General features: G+C 42.6%; 1 protein-coding gene and 1 long non-coding RNA gene across 4 annotated transcripts in view; one reads left to right on the forward strand and one right to left on the reverse strand.

Annotated features, from left to right (window-relative positions):
- The window catches only part of LOC115074028, an 860,701-nt gene that overhangs the window by 346,274 nt on the left and 496,574 nt on the right, over positions 1 to 17,853 (forward strand). The window lies entirely within an intron of this gene.
- The window catches only part of ASIC2 (acid sensing ion channel subunit 2), a 595,603-nt gene that overhangs the window by 47,812 nt on the left and 529,938 nt on the right, over positions 1 to 17,853 (reverse strand). For both annotated transcript variants that reach the window (XM_029573105.1, XM_029573104.1), the window contains exon 3: positions 2,301 to 2,428. In XM_029573105.1, coding sequence (XP_029428965.1) covers positions 2,301 to 2,428 — 128 coding nt within the window. The remainder of the gene's footprint in view (positions 1 to 2,300; positions 2,429 to 17,853) is intronic.

Genomic DNA, 17,853 nt, shown 5'->3' on the forward strand with positions numbered 1-17,853 from the left:
TTTTAAGTATTCATAATGATGCAGTTCTACACATTTAGTCTTTTTTTTTTTTAAACCTCATTATTAGACAATTAAACAGAAATAGATCTCTAGTTTATATTTAAAACAAAAATCTAATTCAGAGATTCGGTCAACAGGAATCTATATTAACATATAAAATATCAGAAACAAATTTATTTCAGGCTAATGCTAACATGGTGGAAATATATTTGAAAAAGAACAGCATATGCAGAAAGGGCAAAGAAAAAAATACCCAAAGCAAAGAAAATTCTGAATAAGGCCCACCTTGAAAAATGTCACAAGAAGTGACTGAAGCCAAGCTCCTCCTTGCCTTAAAGGTGCAGGAATTCGGTCACCAGGCTCTAACCACTGACTTTACAGAAAAGCGATTAGATACTGCACCATCCATGCAAGAGGAGGCGTAATTCGAAACACACAAAATAAAGTAGTAATACAGCTTGAAAATGATTGTCAGATTTTAAACCAATCATTATCTCCTTGAAACAAGAGGGTGGTAACTTGGAGAAAATGATTTTCCATGTAGTCTTACACCCACACAACTTAGACCTAAATGATGTGCAACCAAAAATACTACCAGCTACTCAAGACCTGAATCACAAAATATGGTTACTTTGAAAAAAAGCACGAGGGGAGGGGCAATTTTGAAAGAGGCCAGGGAAGGCTGTGGGCACAATGTGTTCCTTTTCAAAGAGGAATCCCCTCCCCACCAAGTTTCCTTTCAAAAACCACAAGCCAGTGGGAACCCACGGATCCTGCAGGGGTGACGTCTGCCCGGGAAAGTACCCGCAGGAAGGCTTTCCTTCCTCACCCCAGCCCCGCCCCTTTCCAGCATGGCTAAAGGATGTGCATTGTGAAGCGACACACGGACTCGGAGCTGCACCGGGGAGAGGGGCAATGTTGCTGCTGAAATTGTCTTCATCATGCAAAGCATCTGTAATTTCATAGTCTTCGAAGAAAACTGTGGGAATCAATAAGGCGCTTGATAAATCCAAATAGATCTTTAAAATTTTACACAGCAAAGTAATGCAAACTTTTTATAAGCTATTGAAACATTCACAGCCAAAAATCCTTTCCTGCTTCAAAGCTTTACTACTTGGTGCAGGATTGCACGCAGCTAAGGCGTTACATTAAAAGATGGCGTTTATATTAAAAGGATGGTCTGAACATCAAGGAAAACCACTTAGACAGCCATCTAAAGGCCGATATCTAAAGTTAGACGTGCTCCTTGGGGAGTCTGAAAGCTTGTCAGACGTTGGACTAATGCCGAGAGCCATCTAAGTGCAGTTATTAGTCTAACTCCCTATTGAAAATTCAACCCACAGGATAAACCATAAACTGCCAGCTCCTAGAACAAGGATGGATAAGTATGCGGCTGGAATTATCCAGCTGGTAGAAGTCAATGGCAAAGGGACTGCACTCTCTTTTACCTTGGAGTATCACTTGACATCCAAGTCATTGCCATCCTCACCCTAGAATCCAAGGTGCTAGCAAAATAGTGGTCAGCAGACAAGGATCTCTGCCCAGCTGACCCCTGCCTGACGGGACTTTGTGACCTCTCTGCTTTGCCTCTATCTTTGTCACCGTTCTGGTGCTGCTTTTGTATATTCTGCACACCCTGAAGTGAGAGAAGGAAACAACAGCCCCCACCACACAGTGTCATAACCATTTCCAACCTTCATGAAACAGGAATCCAGCTGAACTGCACAGAACTGTCTCTTAAAACCAGGAGAAAACGTTTGTTAAGTAAATGCATTCAAAATAAATAATGAAGTCAGCAGCACAGTGAACAGACTGTTTATCCATCTAAAGTTAACCGGATAAATGGTCATGGATAGTCAGCAGCATGTTGCCGATTAGGAGTGTCACTGAATGTAGCCAAATAAAGTCAGACTTATCTGGAAAACTTTAGGATTGCTCTCCAGCATGACAGGACTTAGCCAGATAAATTATCCAGCTAACTCTGATAAACAGCTGGATAAGTTGGAGGTGTTCAGTGTGCCAGTAGTTTGCCTGGCTAGGTTCAAAACTTAGCTGGACAAATCATCTGACTATTGACTCCTATATTTTAAAAACGTATGAAAACTACAATTTTTTTCATAGTTTGGACAAATTCATTTTCTGGCACTTTTAGGCGATCAGTCAGCTACCCTGCAAAAATTAACAAAGCTTTCATTATGCTCTCATTGCTGCTTTGGAAATCAGGTTCTTAAGTCCTTCTCTCCACTGGGTTTTAGCATTTATAATCTGAAAATGAGAAAAGAAAGGAGTTTTGCAAGTACCCTTTGCTCCTGCGTGGCGACAAAGGTCTGGAATCCAGGTGCTACGCCGAAGCCGAGCTCTTGCACAAATGGCGGTTCGGACTGACTGTGGATCTGCACTTTCACGCCGGCTTCAAACGTCGTCTCCTCTGTAAAGAAAAAGAGGGGGATTGTCCAGTCAAGTCAGGCACATGGAGAAAATCATTCAACAGGACTCTAAGAGACCTGGACAAAACTGATCATTCTGATCTGTTAAGTGCCATCATGAGTCTGCGTATCAAAACCTTAGATGCAAAGTCTGAAAGCACTGATGACGACAAGGTAGTTTTAATAAATCTGCACAATCAGCTTTAAGGATGACATCACAATGTACTCTTGCAGCTTTAACAATCCTTGATATCTATCACAGTATGCTCTAATTGTTTTAACAATAACCTCAGAAGAGGACAAAGTAGCACCCAAAGCTAGGGGTCCTTTTGTTTTGTTTTCTATTCATTTTCTTTCTTTTTTTTTTTTTTTTAACGTACACTAAAAAAAAAAAGAAACAAAACAAAATTTTTATTTATGTAACTGTATTTATTTAAAGCATTTTTATTTGCTTAGTCAAAGCGAGATATGATCCACAATTCAGCAACATAATCCTCAGTGAACAGCAAAGTAAATTCAAAACAGGGAACTTAAAACATAACAGCATAACAAAAATAGGCACAAAATAATGCTTCGGTATATAAAACAACCAAATGAACCTACAAGCAGGGCATATTTCTTTTAGTGACCCTTCTTCCAGGAGTAGTGGCTGTAGGTCTCTTTTGATTTTTCTTCGTTTTTCCTGTTCTGTGCACTTCCTTTCTTGGTGCTGCAGTAGGCTGGGCCTGGGTGTTTTAAGTGAACAAACAATCTTTCTGGAGATAGTTTCGGGACTTGCAGCCTTCTTGTCTGAAGGATTTAGTCAGGTGTTCATCCCTGCCTCTTGGGTCAGAGCATATACGGTTGATACTGTGCAGCTTGGCTGTGTATAATGGCCCTGCCTTCACCTCCTCCCCTGCCCCCTAACTTCCCTTCTCACTATCACTGGCAATGCCATCTTTTGCATTACCATATTTTTCTGGTTTTTGTTAACCTTTATTTCTGTTCTGCCACATTGTAAGTGTGGACACAATATGTTCAGTTGAGGGAAATGTTGTCTTTTATTGCAGTGTTTCTGTTGCTCATGGCTCATGGAGGAAGGGCTTTGCAATGGGATGGGGCTACGTCCGTGCCTCTCCACCTCGGGCTCCAGGGATGCAGCCGGCGTAATTAGCACAAGCTATGCCCAAGGTCTCCTCATAAATAATCAATGAATGCATGAGGCCCTTGGCTAGAAAGCAAACATCAACATTATTAAGCGGAGTCTATTAAAGAAATGAAGTGCTTTCACTGTGTGCTCCAACTCCTGGGATGCCATTTTAGGACCAGGCAAGCTGTCACAATAAAGAAGAAAATGCTACCCAGCAGATAGGGTACCACTTATGCCCCATCTGCTCAGTCCTGTCCAGTTTTGGACTTGTCAGTGGAGTACTGTAACTGCTTATTAGCAATGCTTTAATCCAGCTCATGTTTTATAGATAGCTGCCACATAGCTCATTCCATGTCTTGTATAGGAAGCCTCTTCATGTTTCCTAGTTCACAGTGGATAATTCTAGTTGGATCCTGCACTAAAGAACAGAGGCAGAGAGACATTAGTGTGTGTTAATAAAGCAATAATGGAATTTCCCATGTGTCCATGTGTTTCCTGCCAACAGACAGGCGGGGCAGCCTGGAGACTGCAGCACGTGGTCAGAACAGACCAGAGCGCCCTGGCCATCCCAGGTTCCAGGCTCCTACATCCATTACTCCCTGCATGAGCTGAAGTAAGCTGCCCGAAGTAGCCCTTTAAAACTGCTAGCTGTGGATTGCAGTGGCAAGCTGGAAAATATTCCTAGTGCTCGAGGCTGGCTGCTGGGATGAATGTCAAAACTGGCCACAAATTCCCAGCAGTTTTCAAAAAGCACAGAGAAAATGTTCAGGAAACAAATGCACCTAGGAGGCTTGGTCTTGTTCCTAGGTCCAGTCTATTTATTGTCTTAATATATTTCCTCTCTCTCTCTCTCCCTGGGCATGTCACTGTCACAAACACAACTTTTCTCATCCCCCCTCAGCCCTCCCAGATGCAGGAGCCCAAGCTGGGAATAGAAGCCCTAGTCTCAGAGCTGATCGCTCCTGGCTACCCTTGCTTATCTGTTCTTAAGGGTTTTGCTTAAAGCTGCTTAAAGCTAGCATCAGGACCCACCACTTTTACCAAGATCTCACCTGGCATCTAGCATATAGCTTCCTCAGGATACACCTGGTGCATGAACAGCACGGACAAGTTTCTTATGGCATCCTTTTATATATACATTTCTGAAGCAAAGACCTACCTGCCTCGCTCAGCATGGATTTTGAACTCACATCTCCATTAGCATAAGGCAAACCAGGGCCGGTGGCACCTAACATGGAGACAGCGCTTAAGATACGTTTTTTAATATATTGCCTGGGAAATCATATGTATAGATACAATTCTGGAACATTTCCCTTCAGCATGCTGGACCTATTATATTGCTCATGATTGCACTTGGATTGTAAATCAAGCTCGATATTTACCCTGAATGAGCATGCCAGAACCCGGAGCTGCTTCTGTCACCACAGTATCTGGGTTAATGGCATGGGGCAGAGCAGTTGGCTGCAGAGGGGAAAGGGTCAATATGGTCACTTATGGCTATATCCTGACCAATGCCAGGGAAACAAGCAATGGGTGTGCCTGGATACAGGTTGATTCCTGGTTATGATGTACTTTTAGCTCATGATGGCTCAGTCCAGGGAGACCCAGCAACAAGAAAGCAGTGGGCATGCTGGGAGACAGATTTAGATAGTGCTGTGTGTCTGTCAGAGAGTTGGGTTTTTTTGTTTGTTTTTTTTTACAACTGGCCCTTTGCCATCTGTTTAAGTTGAGCCAGTCTTGGTTTTATACCCCCCTCTGCCCCCATCTACTGTACTGCTTTCATGAAAGAAAAGCTGGAATTCTTTGCAGGCTGCATTAGTTTTATGAGACCTACTCAAAAATTGTGCTTTTTGAAATAGGATGGCCATATAAACTTCATGTTAGAAGAAACAGGCTGAGCCAGCCTGGTATTATTCCCATTCCATCTATGGTCCATTACAAGTCCATCGATACAGTAGGTGTAACCCCCTGAACTGGCAAAACACATTCAGATGACCTGGAGCTAGTCCATAACCCTTCAGCAACAAGGCATCTGTCTATAGTATGATGACTGCTTGTGGAAGAAAGCCGAGATGAAGAATCATTGAAAGAGGATTTGGCTGTGTGAGAGACAGAGAGAGAAAAAGTCCAGAAGCCAGACAGAAAAAGAAACACCCATGTGGTCATCACACCACATACACAGGCAATACTACCAGGTTTTACCCAAAGTATTCCTACCCTGGAAGTTCTGTGTTTCTATTGTTTTGCAGAAACACCAACCAGCATTGACTATAAAGCCAGAAAAACACATCATCATCTGTGACTCTGCCAAGACATTAATGACCACTGGCATGGTGGCAGTCATGAACTGCATAAAACCCCTTAAATAAACCCAAAACAGATGAGACAGAGTTGTTTCATCTAGGATAGTGCATAAGAATATAGGATGTGCCATGCAGGGATGAGAGGTCCATCGAGCCCAGCATCCTGTCTCCAGTAGTGACCAATCCAGGTCACAAGTACCTTAAGCAGTGCCTTTCCCAAGTCTACCTGGCTAAAAATATTTTATGGACACCATCATGATTCCATCTCTGGTTACACAATGTTGAAGGAGGATGTTTTTCCATTATTGATGCATTTTAATAAGTTGATACTTATTGTGTATGGCATTAGAGAAAGGGAATGTGAAAATATTTTTGGGAATTTGGGAACATGTTATTGTGGAAACATAGCAATATTTCATTGTGGTTGATTATATATGGTGATTTTGGGATTTTTAATGTATTAATAAAATATATTGTTGGGAGATATATTTGTTCTTGGTGATGTGATTGTATATTGAACCTGGTTATTATACCTATTACGGTATACCTTCCATATTTGTAGTACCATTATGAACTTTTTCTCCAGGAATTTGTCCCAAACCCTTTTTAAATCCTGCTTGTGCCGGATGCCTTCACCATGTGCTCTGGTAACAGATTTCACAGCTTGATTGTGCGCTGGGTGAAAAAGTACTTTCTCTGATTTGTTTTTTCTTTTTTTAATTGAATTTCAACAAATACAGACAAAACAATTCTGACATCAAAGAAAAATATCAATAGTTCCAAAAGAAAAACAATGAAGAAGAAACAAAGTGGTATATCCCACAATAATAATTCTTCGATTTGTTTTGAATCTGCTACTTGTTAGTCTCCTGGATTGTCCCCTAGTCCAGTGGTTCCCAAATCTGTCCTGAGGGACACCCAGCCAGTCAGGTTTTCAAGATATCTAAAATGAATATGCATGGAATAAATGTGCATGCAATGGAGGCAGAACAGGAAATTTATCTCATGCATATTCTTTACACATTTTGTCCTTTTGGCTTTAACTGCCTCTTTCACCTTACCATTCAACCATGCTGGCAGTCATTTGGTCTTCCTTTGACCTTTTTAAATGTGTAGAATATATTTTTATTTGGGCTTCCAATATGACATTTATAAAAATAATGAAACCCATGTTATACATCCATCCTAGGTGAAAAAGCTAGCATTAATTTGTGAATGTTGGATTCTATTTTCATGGTTATACACACATACAAAGTATACCACTTAATTACTGTAGCATAAAAATATGGTGCAAAGATCAGCAGGCATTCATCCATGAACCAATTTCAGACACTTTATCTGACAACACTGGATTACAGCCAGTCTAGCCCACTGATGACAGCACAGGAAAGAACCCAGACTACACTTCTCTCTCTAATGCTGCGTAACAGGGTGAACAAAAGAAAACAGGAAGAGGAAACTAACCAGTATCCTTAGCAGTTGTGACTTGGAGGGCACAGAATAGCCACACACAAGCATTCCATAAAGTTTATTAAAATTTATTAAATTTGATTATTCAGGTCAACATTCACCCCTTGATGGTCTGAACATAGAATCAAAGTCAAAAGGCAATACCAGGCTGCAGGGCCGGTGCAAGGGGATTAGGCGCCCTAGGCACCCTTCTGCCTTGCGCTCACCCCCAACTCCCCCCCCCCCTCCAGTCGCTGCCCCAACTCCTATCTCTCGGTTTTCTGGGCCGCGAGCAGTGCGCGGCTCGCTGAATCTCCACTCCTCTTTGTTGCTGCTGCCGCTCGCAGGCCCACATGGCTCGTGCCCCCTAATGGTCGGTGCCCTAGGCCCAGGCCTAGCTTACCTAGTGCTTCCACCAACCCTGCCAGGCTGCCCCAATAAGAGACAATATTATTCAAAACATTTACCAGGCTAAAATCAGGTTTTAATTGGGGAAATCATATCCATTCTAAATTCCCCCCCACTTAACATAAATATATGCAGATAAAATCACTACCGAAACAAATTTAGCTGGGTAAGAAAGGGGCCACGTGGGGGCATTCTTGAGGATAGGCTTTTGAAATTTTGCTGTGTAATGTGATATTCAGTGCTAAATTTATGCAAGTAGATTTAACCGGATATTCAACAGCAATGTTAGTTGGATAAGTGCCACCGCATATTCAGAGAAAGATAACCGGATAAATTCCCATCTGGTGATCTTTACCTGGTCAATGGACTTTTAAATATTGACTCCATAGTAACCAGTACTTGCAGTGTGTATTCTGTCTATAAATATACAGGGGGAAACACAGTCCACATGCACATGCATATATTATACTAGAGCCCTCATAATAGGCACTACCAGTTTAATATAGAGGCCTTCAATTGCCTTATATTAAATCATTGGGATAATCTGTAGGTAAAGGATATACCACAACTTTTTTTTATATTTTTTGATTTTGCATGTAAAAATACTTAGCTTATGAGACCATCAGCAACTCAGGCATAAGTGGGGACCTCTTTAATTGATGACTCTGCTACTAGTGAAAATTTATTCACTTGATCTGATTTACATCCAACACAAACAGCTTATTTGTGCTACTCTGTTGCAGTATATTAAACAGCAGTTGATTCCACATGGCCTACAGATTCAAAAGGAACCAAAGATACAAAATGAAGAATTCAATAGGAAGTAGATTGCCAACCTTAATAAGTATTTACTGGATCTCATGCTTTTGGTGACTGAGACCATGAAAAAGCCTACAGACACGTTGAAGACCACGGTGGAAGTCACACAATTCCAATTACAATATACTGTGACTATTGACCAATTTGATAGATCCCTAAAGGAACACATTGCTGCAATCGAACAATTTAGAACATCTTTGAAGCAGGATAAATTTTGGAAATTGCAATGGGATAAGAATGATTATAAGATAGGAATAGTATACTGAAGTGAGCAGTTAAGAATATAGTTACTTTCCTTGATTCATTCAATGATTCTTCATCCATATCTGATGATGGTATACACGATGAACCTGCTCCACGTACATCTAATACATCAACATCTCAAGCACACCAGCCCTTTTAGCCTCTGGCACGCTATCTGCTTGCATTAAAAGTTAATATCTAGGCCATCGCTTTTCCCATTACCCACAAGATCCTGCACATCAGCCCTACCCACCCAACCCAGGGTGTTAACAACCTTACACTTGGTCCCAATACCGCCAAGATCTGCAGTTGTAAACTTGTCTGGTAAGTGCCGCTCTCTCATACAAGAGCAAGTATTGAATAAAGATCTATCCTTTGTCCCCACACACCCTTACAATCTGTATCGGTGTCAGATTGATCTTTACAGTTTTTTTTCGACTGCTCCAAATTACATTGTTTTTCTCAAAGAATCCTGCCTCTCTTGACCTTTCTGTTGTACATCCAAAATCGAGGTCCATATACAGACCTTTATTAATCTTGTTTTAGTTCACGAGTTTGCTAGAAAACAATCTTCCTCGGCTATCTTACAATATTTCACGGGGTGGACCCTTGGACCGAGATGAGGTTGACGCTATCTGCAGAAGGAGGTCCCCCGGCAGGACCTTGTCGTCGGCAGGCAGTATAGGTGATACGGAGACCCAACAGGACCTTCACCAATACAGCCCTCGTTCTTCGCAGGTTGAGCCCTTGGGTTCCAGGGCCGGCTGGACTTAGGCACAGGTCTCTGGGCAATGAATCCGAAGAAGATGGCAGACTAGCATGAACCAGAAGATGGGATGAAGATTAGGGCTGGCAGTGAGCGGACAAGTCCAGATGGCGGCCAGAGGTCAGGGCAGGTGGCAAAGAGAGCAGAGTCCAGGAAACAGGCTGAAGGTAAGCGGCTGGCAGCAGACAATTCGGTCAGAGGAATGTACCAAGGTCAAGCCAGTGAATCAGTACAAAGGACGGGAACGTGTAGACAGGAATCGGAGCACGGAGGCAGGATTAGAAGTGGGATTGCAGGGCCAGGAATGGAAGCAGGAACATGGAGCAACTAACGACTCAGACGAGTTAGACCTGTTGCTGAGGCAAGGATTTGGCAACAGGAGCTGCCTTAAATAATCCTGAGGGCTGACGTCCACATCCGGGGCTGCGGGGAGTTCTCTCGCCATGGCCCCTTTGAATCTCAAGGAGAGCCACTCGCGCACACCTAGAGGCAGCTGGGGCTTGGATGTGTGTTGGCATTGGGTCAGCATTGTCTCCCCACTGCACAAAGAGGAAGCGGCAGTGGCAGCCCTGGGAGGCCGCGAAGAGACCCAGACAGGCTCAGCAGAGGGTGAGTGTGGCTGGTCATGTGGTCCCGTGGCCAACCATCACAACATCGAATGTTCGTCTCTTAAGGAATTACAACGTGATCATAACCTGGTCATTAAACCAGCTGACAAAGGCAGTGCTATCGTGATTCAGACTGTAGAACAGTTCTGATGCAAAATCATCTCACAGCTGTCTGACTCTACTTGTTATGAGACACTTGACTGCGATCCTTCTACAGAGGTTAGCCAGCTAATTGTGGAAGAATTACAGATTGCTGAGCAGATGGGCTTTCTTACTTCAAAGGAAATCAAGTTTTTGACTCCCTCTTTTCCTAACATTCCAGTATTTTATACACTTCCTAAAATCCACAAATGTTTGTCTAATCCACCAGGTCATTCTATAGTAGCTTCGACAGGCTCAGTGTCAGAACCTCTGTCTATTTTTGTGGACTCATTTTTACAGCTGGCTGTCATACAAGCATGATCCTATATAAGAGATTCTAAACATATGCTGAATATAGTTCAAGATCTTCCGCCAGTACTTCCTGATTTTTTGATGGTTACTCTTGACATCAAATCTCTGTGTACAAACATCCCTCAGAGATGATCTTTGGAGGTAATTTTTGGCATCTTAGAACAACGTCAAAAACCACAAAGGATACCAACTTCCTTCATTATACGATTAGCTGAATTGCCTTATGTAAAATTTCTGCTTCAAGACTATTTCTGTTTGCAAAAACATGGGACTGCAATGGGAGCCACTATGGCTCCCAGTATAGCAAACCTATATGTAAGCTATTTTGAAGAACAGTTTCTATATCCGTCTCCTTTTTTTGTATATATCATTGCATGGTCCCACTATATAGATGATTTTTTTTTCTTGTGGACCTCATCGCTAAACCTCCTTTGCCAGTTGTTTCATGGCTGAATACCCTGGACCATCATTTACAATTTTCAATGGAATTTCATCATCTGTGGATTCCATTTCTTGACATCTTTTAGTACCAAAGGATTGGCACTACTTTATTCTACAAACTGGTCGACAGAAACAACCTTTTGGTTCTCAATAGTTTTTATCCTTACCAGTTGTGGGCTAATTTATAAGTTGGCCAATTCTTAAGGATACGCCACTTATGTTCTGATAAGCATGATTTTATTTTACAATCACGCCTTTTGAGTGCATGGTTAATGGAGCAGTGTTACCCTTTTTCTGTGATAAAATGTGCCTAAAAACGGGCATTCAATGCTGAGAGAATATGTTGATTGACAGCAATCAACCTTCAGACACTCGTTGTGTTTCTGTGTTACAACATTCACACATAGCCTCAGAAATTGCATCAATCATACACAAACTTTGGTTCATTCTATAATTTCATTTGATGTTTCAATTTGCTCCTATGACTGCTATAGAAGAGGACATAATATATGGGATTTGATTGTTCATTCTCAAATTTTGCTGAGCAATCCTCATCAATCACCCTCACAGAGTGGACACTCTCCATGTGGCAGTTGCTGGTTTTGTGCCTCTACTACAACATGAACAGATCTTGTTTCTAAAAAGTCTATTACCTTGCACAGCACCACCAATTGTGGATCTTCTTATGTGATCTGCTTCATCACATGCCCTTGCCCTAAGATTTACATTGGACAAACAATGAGAATGATTAAGACCCATTTAACTGAACATGGGAGCTGTATTCAAACACAAACAATTCAGGCTCCGATCGTTGAACACTGTTTGACTTTTAATCACCACTTTCATGGTCTCACTTGGGATGTTTTGGAACAGGTTGCCTTTCCTTCCAGAAATGGTGACTGGCAAGCTCTGCTAAACTTCAGAGAACAATTTTGGATTTTTTTTCTTTAGCACAGTTTCCCCTGGTGGACTCAGTCTAGAGATTGATTGGTACTCTCTGGTTAATTAAGTTGTCTTTTGTATTATAAAGTTTGTACTTCCGTGTATACTGTTGGCGCACATTTAGTAGAGACACTGTCCTTACCAGGTCAGCTCCTCGTTGTTCGTGGTTGAACTGTATAGATTTCAGAGAATGTTTACTACGTGCACTTTCTTTTATATCTGTGAAGAAGAAACATCATCTTTTAAAAGATATTTGGATTGTTACTATCATCTGTGGATATCCCCTAATGCCGAATCCTATTTCGAAACATGGACCATGGCAAAAAAGGGGTTTTCTTATGACTGTGTCGTTGATGGTCTCATAAACTAAGAAGTTTTGGTGCAAAATCAAAAAATATCAAAAAAGGTTGTGGTATATTCTTTACACCCATGGATTAGCCCAATGATTTAATATAAGGCAATTGAAGGCCTCTATACTAAGTCTATTATGTGCATGTGGACTGTGCTTTTCCCTGTACCTAGTGAGCACCTATCTCTCCTTTGTCTATAAATATACACACACACATATACACCCAGCATGAAATTTATCTTTGCCAGACAGTGCAAGACACCATCCGATTCCATATCAAGTAAGGATGAAACAGACATTGCAATCATTGTTATTACTGTGCAAAATAGATGCAGGATGTAAACACAGCCCTGGTGTGCTGTTTTAAAATCCACAAGACTCTCACAGGGAAAACCCTTTAATGCTATTCGAGGGTGTCTCTGTGATGGAGCACTTCATAAAGAATTGTTAAAAAAGACAACGATAATAAGCAAACTCACTACAGTGAGAAACGCATGATGGAAGAAGCATTCTGACAGTAAAACAACTTGGGGGCAGACGGACGGAGATGCTAATGGGTGCCAACCTACACATGGCTATTGTGGGAAATCCAGGAAATCAGGGGAGACAAATTTATGGGATTTGGAGGGGGTGTTGGGGGAAGGGAGACACAATCTACGTCCCTTCCCCAGCCCTGCTTCTGAAACAGTAAAATGGAAGCATAGCTGTGTTGGGGGCATGGTGCCATACATTTTTTCCTCCTGGGATATTCTATTGGTGCTACCGTAGCAACGCTGCCTTTGTCCAGCTGCCCTATAGAACTGATCCATTGTAGCAGGCACCTGTATTGATTTGACTCACCCACAGGTGTAACCATAAATAATGGAGTGGAAGTTAAGGGATGGTCCTTGCTAGGGATGTGAATCGTTTTTGAACGATTAAAATTATCGTCAGATAATTTTAAAATCATCCAAAATCGTTAGAGTGCACGATACAATACAAATGCCCCCGATTTATCGTCAGGGGCATTTGTATTGTATCGTTAAATAGGGCGCGAGAAAACCGGCACACCAAAAAAACCCTAAAACCCACCCCGAACCTTTAAAATAAATCCCCCACCCTCCCGAACCCCCCCAAAATGTTTTAAATTTCCTGGGGTCCAGTGGGGGGGTCCCGACGCGATCTCCCTCTCTCTCTGGCCACAGCTGCGTTGAGAAATGGCGCTGGTGGCCCTTTGCCCTTATCATGTGACAGGGCAAAGGTTGCGCCGGCGCCATTTTGGTTCCTGGCTCCCGACATCACGCGTGCAGGAGATCACCCCCGGACCCCCGCTGGACCCCCAGGGACTTTTGGCCAGCTTGGGGGGGGGCCTCCTGACCCCCACAAGACTTGCCAAAAGTCCAGCGAGGGTCCGGGAGCGACCTCCTGCACGCGGGCCGTATTGCCAATCTTCAAAATGGCGCCGGCGCTACCTTTGCCCTCACTATGTCATACGGGCGACGGTCGCCCACATTTAGAATGCAGGACTCAGCTTTGGGCCCCGGTCCAAAAAAGATGAACAAATGATAGAAAAAAGGTACAAAGAAGGACCACCAAGTTCATAGACAGTAACTTTAAACAGGTGCTCGGGCGCACATGTGCGCACATTCGTCGACGCGACCATTTTATAACATATGCGTGTATATGTGTGCATATTATAAAATAGCTTAGACACACATACATGTGCGCGCGCAAATACCGCATCTACCACATATGTGGGGGAATTGTATAAGAGATGAACACCGACGCCATTTGCCATTTTCCCAGTTCATTCCTAGTTTGTCCAGTTTAGGGATAGGGCTTGCAACCGTCCTCTAATAGCCTCCCTTTCCCCCTGTTAAAACCCCACTGACTAGCCTAGAATTTTTGGCATTCCGCTAACACACCCATGCCCCGCCCAGACCATGCCCTGCCCTCGCCTCTTTTTCAAATCTTTTAATTTGTGTGCCCAGCAGGAGATATGCATGTACTCCAATTAAGGAGCGGACTGGGAGGGAACTTCCCTAACCCTAACCTTATCCTTCCTCTCTCTTCCCCTCTCCTCCCCGATCCCTAACCTAACCCTACCTAGCCCCAATGTTTTTTATTTTTATACTTACTGCTCCTCGAGAGCAGAGATAAACCCTGTGCGCCAGCTGGCTGCTGGGACAGCATCTAATAGCGCTGTCCCAGCCTGCCCAGACCCCACCCCCCGGCCCACCCCTTTTGAAAGGCCCGGCACTTCGGCACATAATGGGGGTTACGAGAATGGCTGGGCCCTTCCGAAAATGCGCACAGTGTGCTCAGGGCTTGGCCTTGCATGTAACCCCCATAATTCATGCGCACAGGGCTTTTAAAATTTAGTTGTAACCGTTTTTCTAAGTTAGCCAGATAGATAACCGGATTTTCAGCGGCTGCTATATAGCTGGAATATATAGCTGGAATTTATCCAGCTATCTAGCACTAAATGCACTCTGAATATCTGGTCCTTTGTATCTGAGTGTGACACAGAAAGACATCCACAGAGAGAGAGAGAATGTGCGTTGGGTGTTTTTGTGTAAGAGAAAGAGACCCACATACTTTCTCAGACACAACGTGGGTGTCTGAAAGAGTGTGTGGGGGTGTGTTTTTATTGTCTGATGTCATCAGGCACCAACAGCTACAGAGCAAGAAGAGGGCCCAAAGCACTTCCATACCAGCACTGAGTGAGTGATCTCTGCAGCAACCACCACCATGGCCCCTGCAGCCCTCCCCCCACTTCCGATGCCTGCCAAGTAGGTTGAAAATCAATTTAAATCGATTTTCACCTTTATAAAAAAAACAGCGAATTTATGTGTAAAAATTGATTTAAACCAACAATGAAAGTCCCTAATTATATGCAGTCTGCGGTTTCCAGCTGCACATTTCTATTTATACTTTATGGTCACTTTTTTCTACATTTGTTGAGGGCCTATCTGTGGTTTTCATGTGTATCCAAGGTGAAGTATTCTGTTGGCATGTAGTTTCTGTGTGGGGATCTATAGCAGCCTGGCTTGTTCTGTTTTCTTAATAGGAGGTGTATTGGTGTTTTAGGGCCTGGGGTAATATATTTTTTTTTTTTGCAATTAATATTTTATTAGATTTCCATATAAATACAAAGGACACAATAATTGATTATAAACCATCAATATACAGAAACCTTTTAGAGAAATATAAAGAAAATTTGAAATATCTACTTCATTCATTGAGCAAGTAAATAATAGAGACACATAGCAATTAAAGGAGCATCATTTCAACAGCAAACAATATTAAGGTATGATACCTGTCTAGGCCTCAAACGTTAAACTATTAACCTCCCCTCTATGGGCGAATTTAGGAGTGCGAATTCAAATATTCTCTTAATTGTTCTGGGTAGGTAAATATATAACGGGTATCTTGGTGAATGATAATACAACGACACGGATATCGTAAAACAAACCTTGCCCCCCTCTGTAATACCTCCTCTCTCATCATTATAAATTTTTTCCTGCGTAATTGAGTTGGTCGGGCAATGTCGGGAAATATTTTTATACATTGTCCATAGAACTGCTTATCCTGATTGTTAAAGAAAGATCTCAAAATAGAATCTCTCTCGGTTAAGAAAACAAGTTGAACAATTAATGTTGCTCTCGTTGGAATATTTAACTCGAAGGACTTTTCCAATATATCTGATAAATTAAGTTCTGTTGCTATTTCACCCTTTGAATCAGTCTTAATTTCACCACTATGTATAGGTAAATAAAATATCCTGGATAAAGCTGGAATAGCGGAATCTGGATATTTCAATATATTTTTCAAATAACTACGAAATAAATCAGATGGTGAAATAAGATTTATCTTTGGGAAGTTTAAAAATCTCAGGTTTAAACTTCTAATCTGATTTTTAATAATCTCAATTCTATCCAGGCACATTTTCTCGGATCTTATTAAATTAGTTTGGATTTCACTGTTATTTTCTAGCTTTTCTTTAATCGTCCTAACTTCTTCTTCTAACTTTCCCACCTTCTGTTCTACTATTTGATTCAACTGTAGGGCTTGTTGTACTCTATTAGACAATGTATTAATCGACTTATTCATTTGGACAATCATTTCACCAATTTCCCTTAAGGAAAATTCTTTAGGAGATATTACTTGAAATACGCTTTCTCCTCCCCCCATAGAGTCCTCCATTCCAGGCAGGATATTGTCCAATCCTTCTAGTACCCTGGGGCCTTCTTTCACAAGGCCCTCCAGAGACTCAGCCAAAATCCCAGAGCTCCTCTGGGGTCCAGAATTCACCATGGTTACAGATGTTAAATCAATATTCCTGACTTGCGGAGGTTCAGGTCTCATGGGAGCCCCGGGACTTAAAGATGTCTCGTTAGGCTTGGGGCTCAACTCATGCTCCATGTTGATGCTCCCTGCAGCCGTTCCCGAGGTTATTGAGGACCTTTTGAAGCTTTCTTCTATTTGCAATTGATAACCACCCGAAACTGGTGTAGAGGTCAATTCTTTTACCCTGGCTTTTCTTTTAGTATGTGGCATCATAGCAATCCCAAAGAAAGCATCAAAACCGACAGGCTCAACAATAAGATAGTCTGTGTGTCTCTATGACCGCCAGAAATAAAAAAGGAAATTTATTAATTACCTTAGCGAAATTCCAATTAGTAATAGGATTTCGGGCCTTCACCTGCCTTCTCCGGCCTAAGCCGGCCAAAGCCGCGCGCGCCAAAGGGGCGCGCGCGGCTTAGGCGACGCGCTGGCGGCAGCGGGGCGCCGCTGCCAGGTTCTTTTTAAGGCAAGCAAGTCCCTCCTTCCGCTGTCCACGGACCAATCAGGAATTAAGGTTTTCGCTAAGGCTTACCAGCCCTCAAGCAGTGTGTTCCGGCGGCAACGTCGCACCGTAGCCAGGTTCTTTTTAAGGCAAGCAAGTCCCTCCTTCCGCTGTCCACGGACCAATCAGGAATTAAGGTTTTCGCTAAGGCTTACCAGCCCTCAAGCAGTGTGTTCCGGCGGCAACGTCGCACCGTAGCCAGGTTCTTTTTAAGGCAAGCAAGTCCCTCCTTCCGCTGTCCACGGACCAATCAGGAATTAAGGTTTTCGCTAAGGCTTACCAGCCCTCAAGCAGTGTGTTCCGGCGGCAACGTCGCACCGTAGCCAGGTTCTTTTTAAGGCAAGCAAGTCCCTCCTTCCGCTGTCCACGGACCAATCAGGAATTAAGGTTTTCGCTAAGGCTTACCAGCCCTCAAGCAGTGTGTTCCGGCGGCCCTGGGGTAATATTTGCAATGTTGTCTTTTCTTAGATAAAGTTTCCACTGTTTGCATGCTGGCAGTTAATGCTGTTTTGGTTTGGGAGGTTTACTGTATTGTAATTCACTTTACTCATGGCTTTCTGGTGACCTACTCTCAACACATGTTGCAAAAAGCTTAATGCCATATGGATTTCAAGTGACTTTTTGGCTGATTTTTCTGTTAGGCACCATAGCAGTACATATAAATATAATATACATTTGCTGTATGTTAT

This window comes from Rhinatrema bivittatum, chromosome 12 (genome assembly GCF_901001135.1).
Source record: "Rhinatrema bivittatum chromosome 12, aRhiBiv1.1, whole genome shotgun sequence".
NCBI lineage: Eukaryota > Metazoa > Chordata > Amphibia > Gymnophiona > Rhinatrematidae > Rhinatrema > Rhinatrema bivittatum.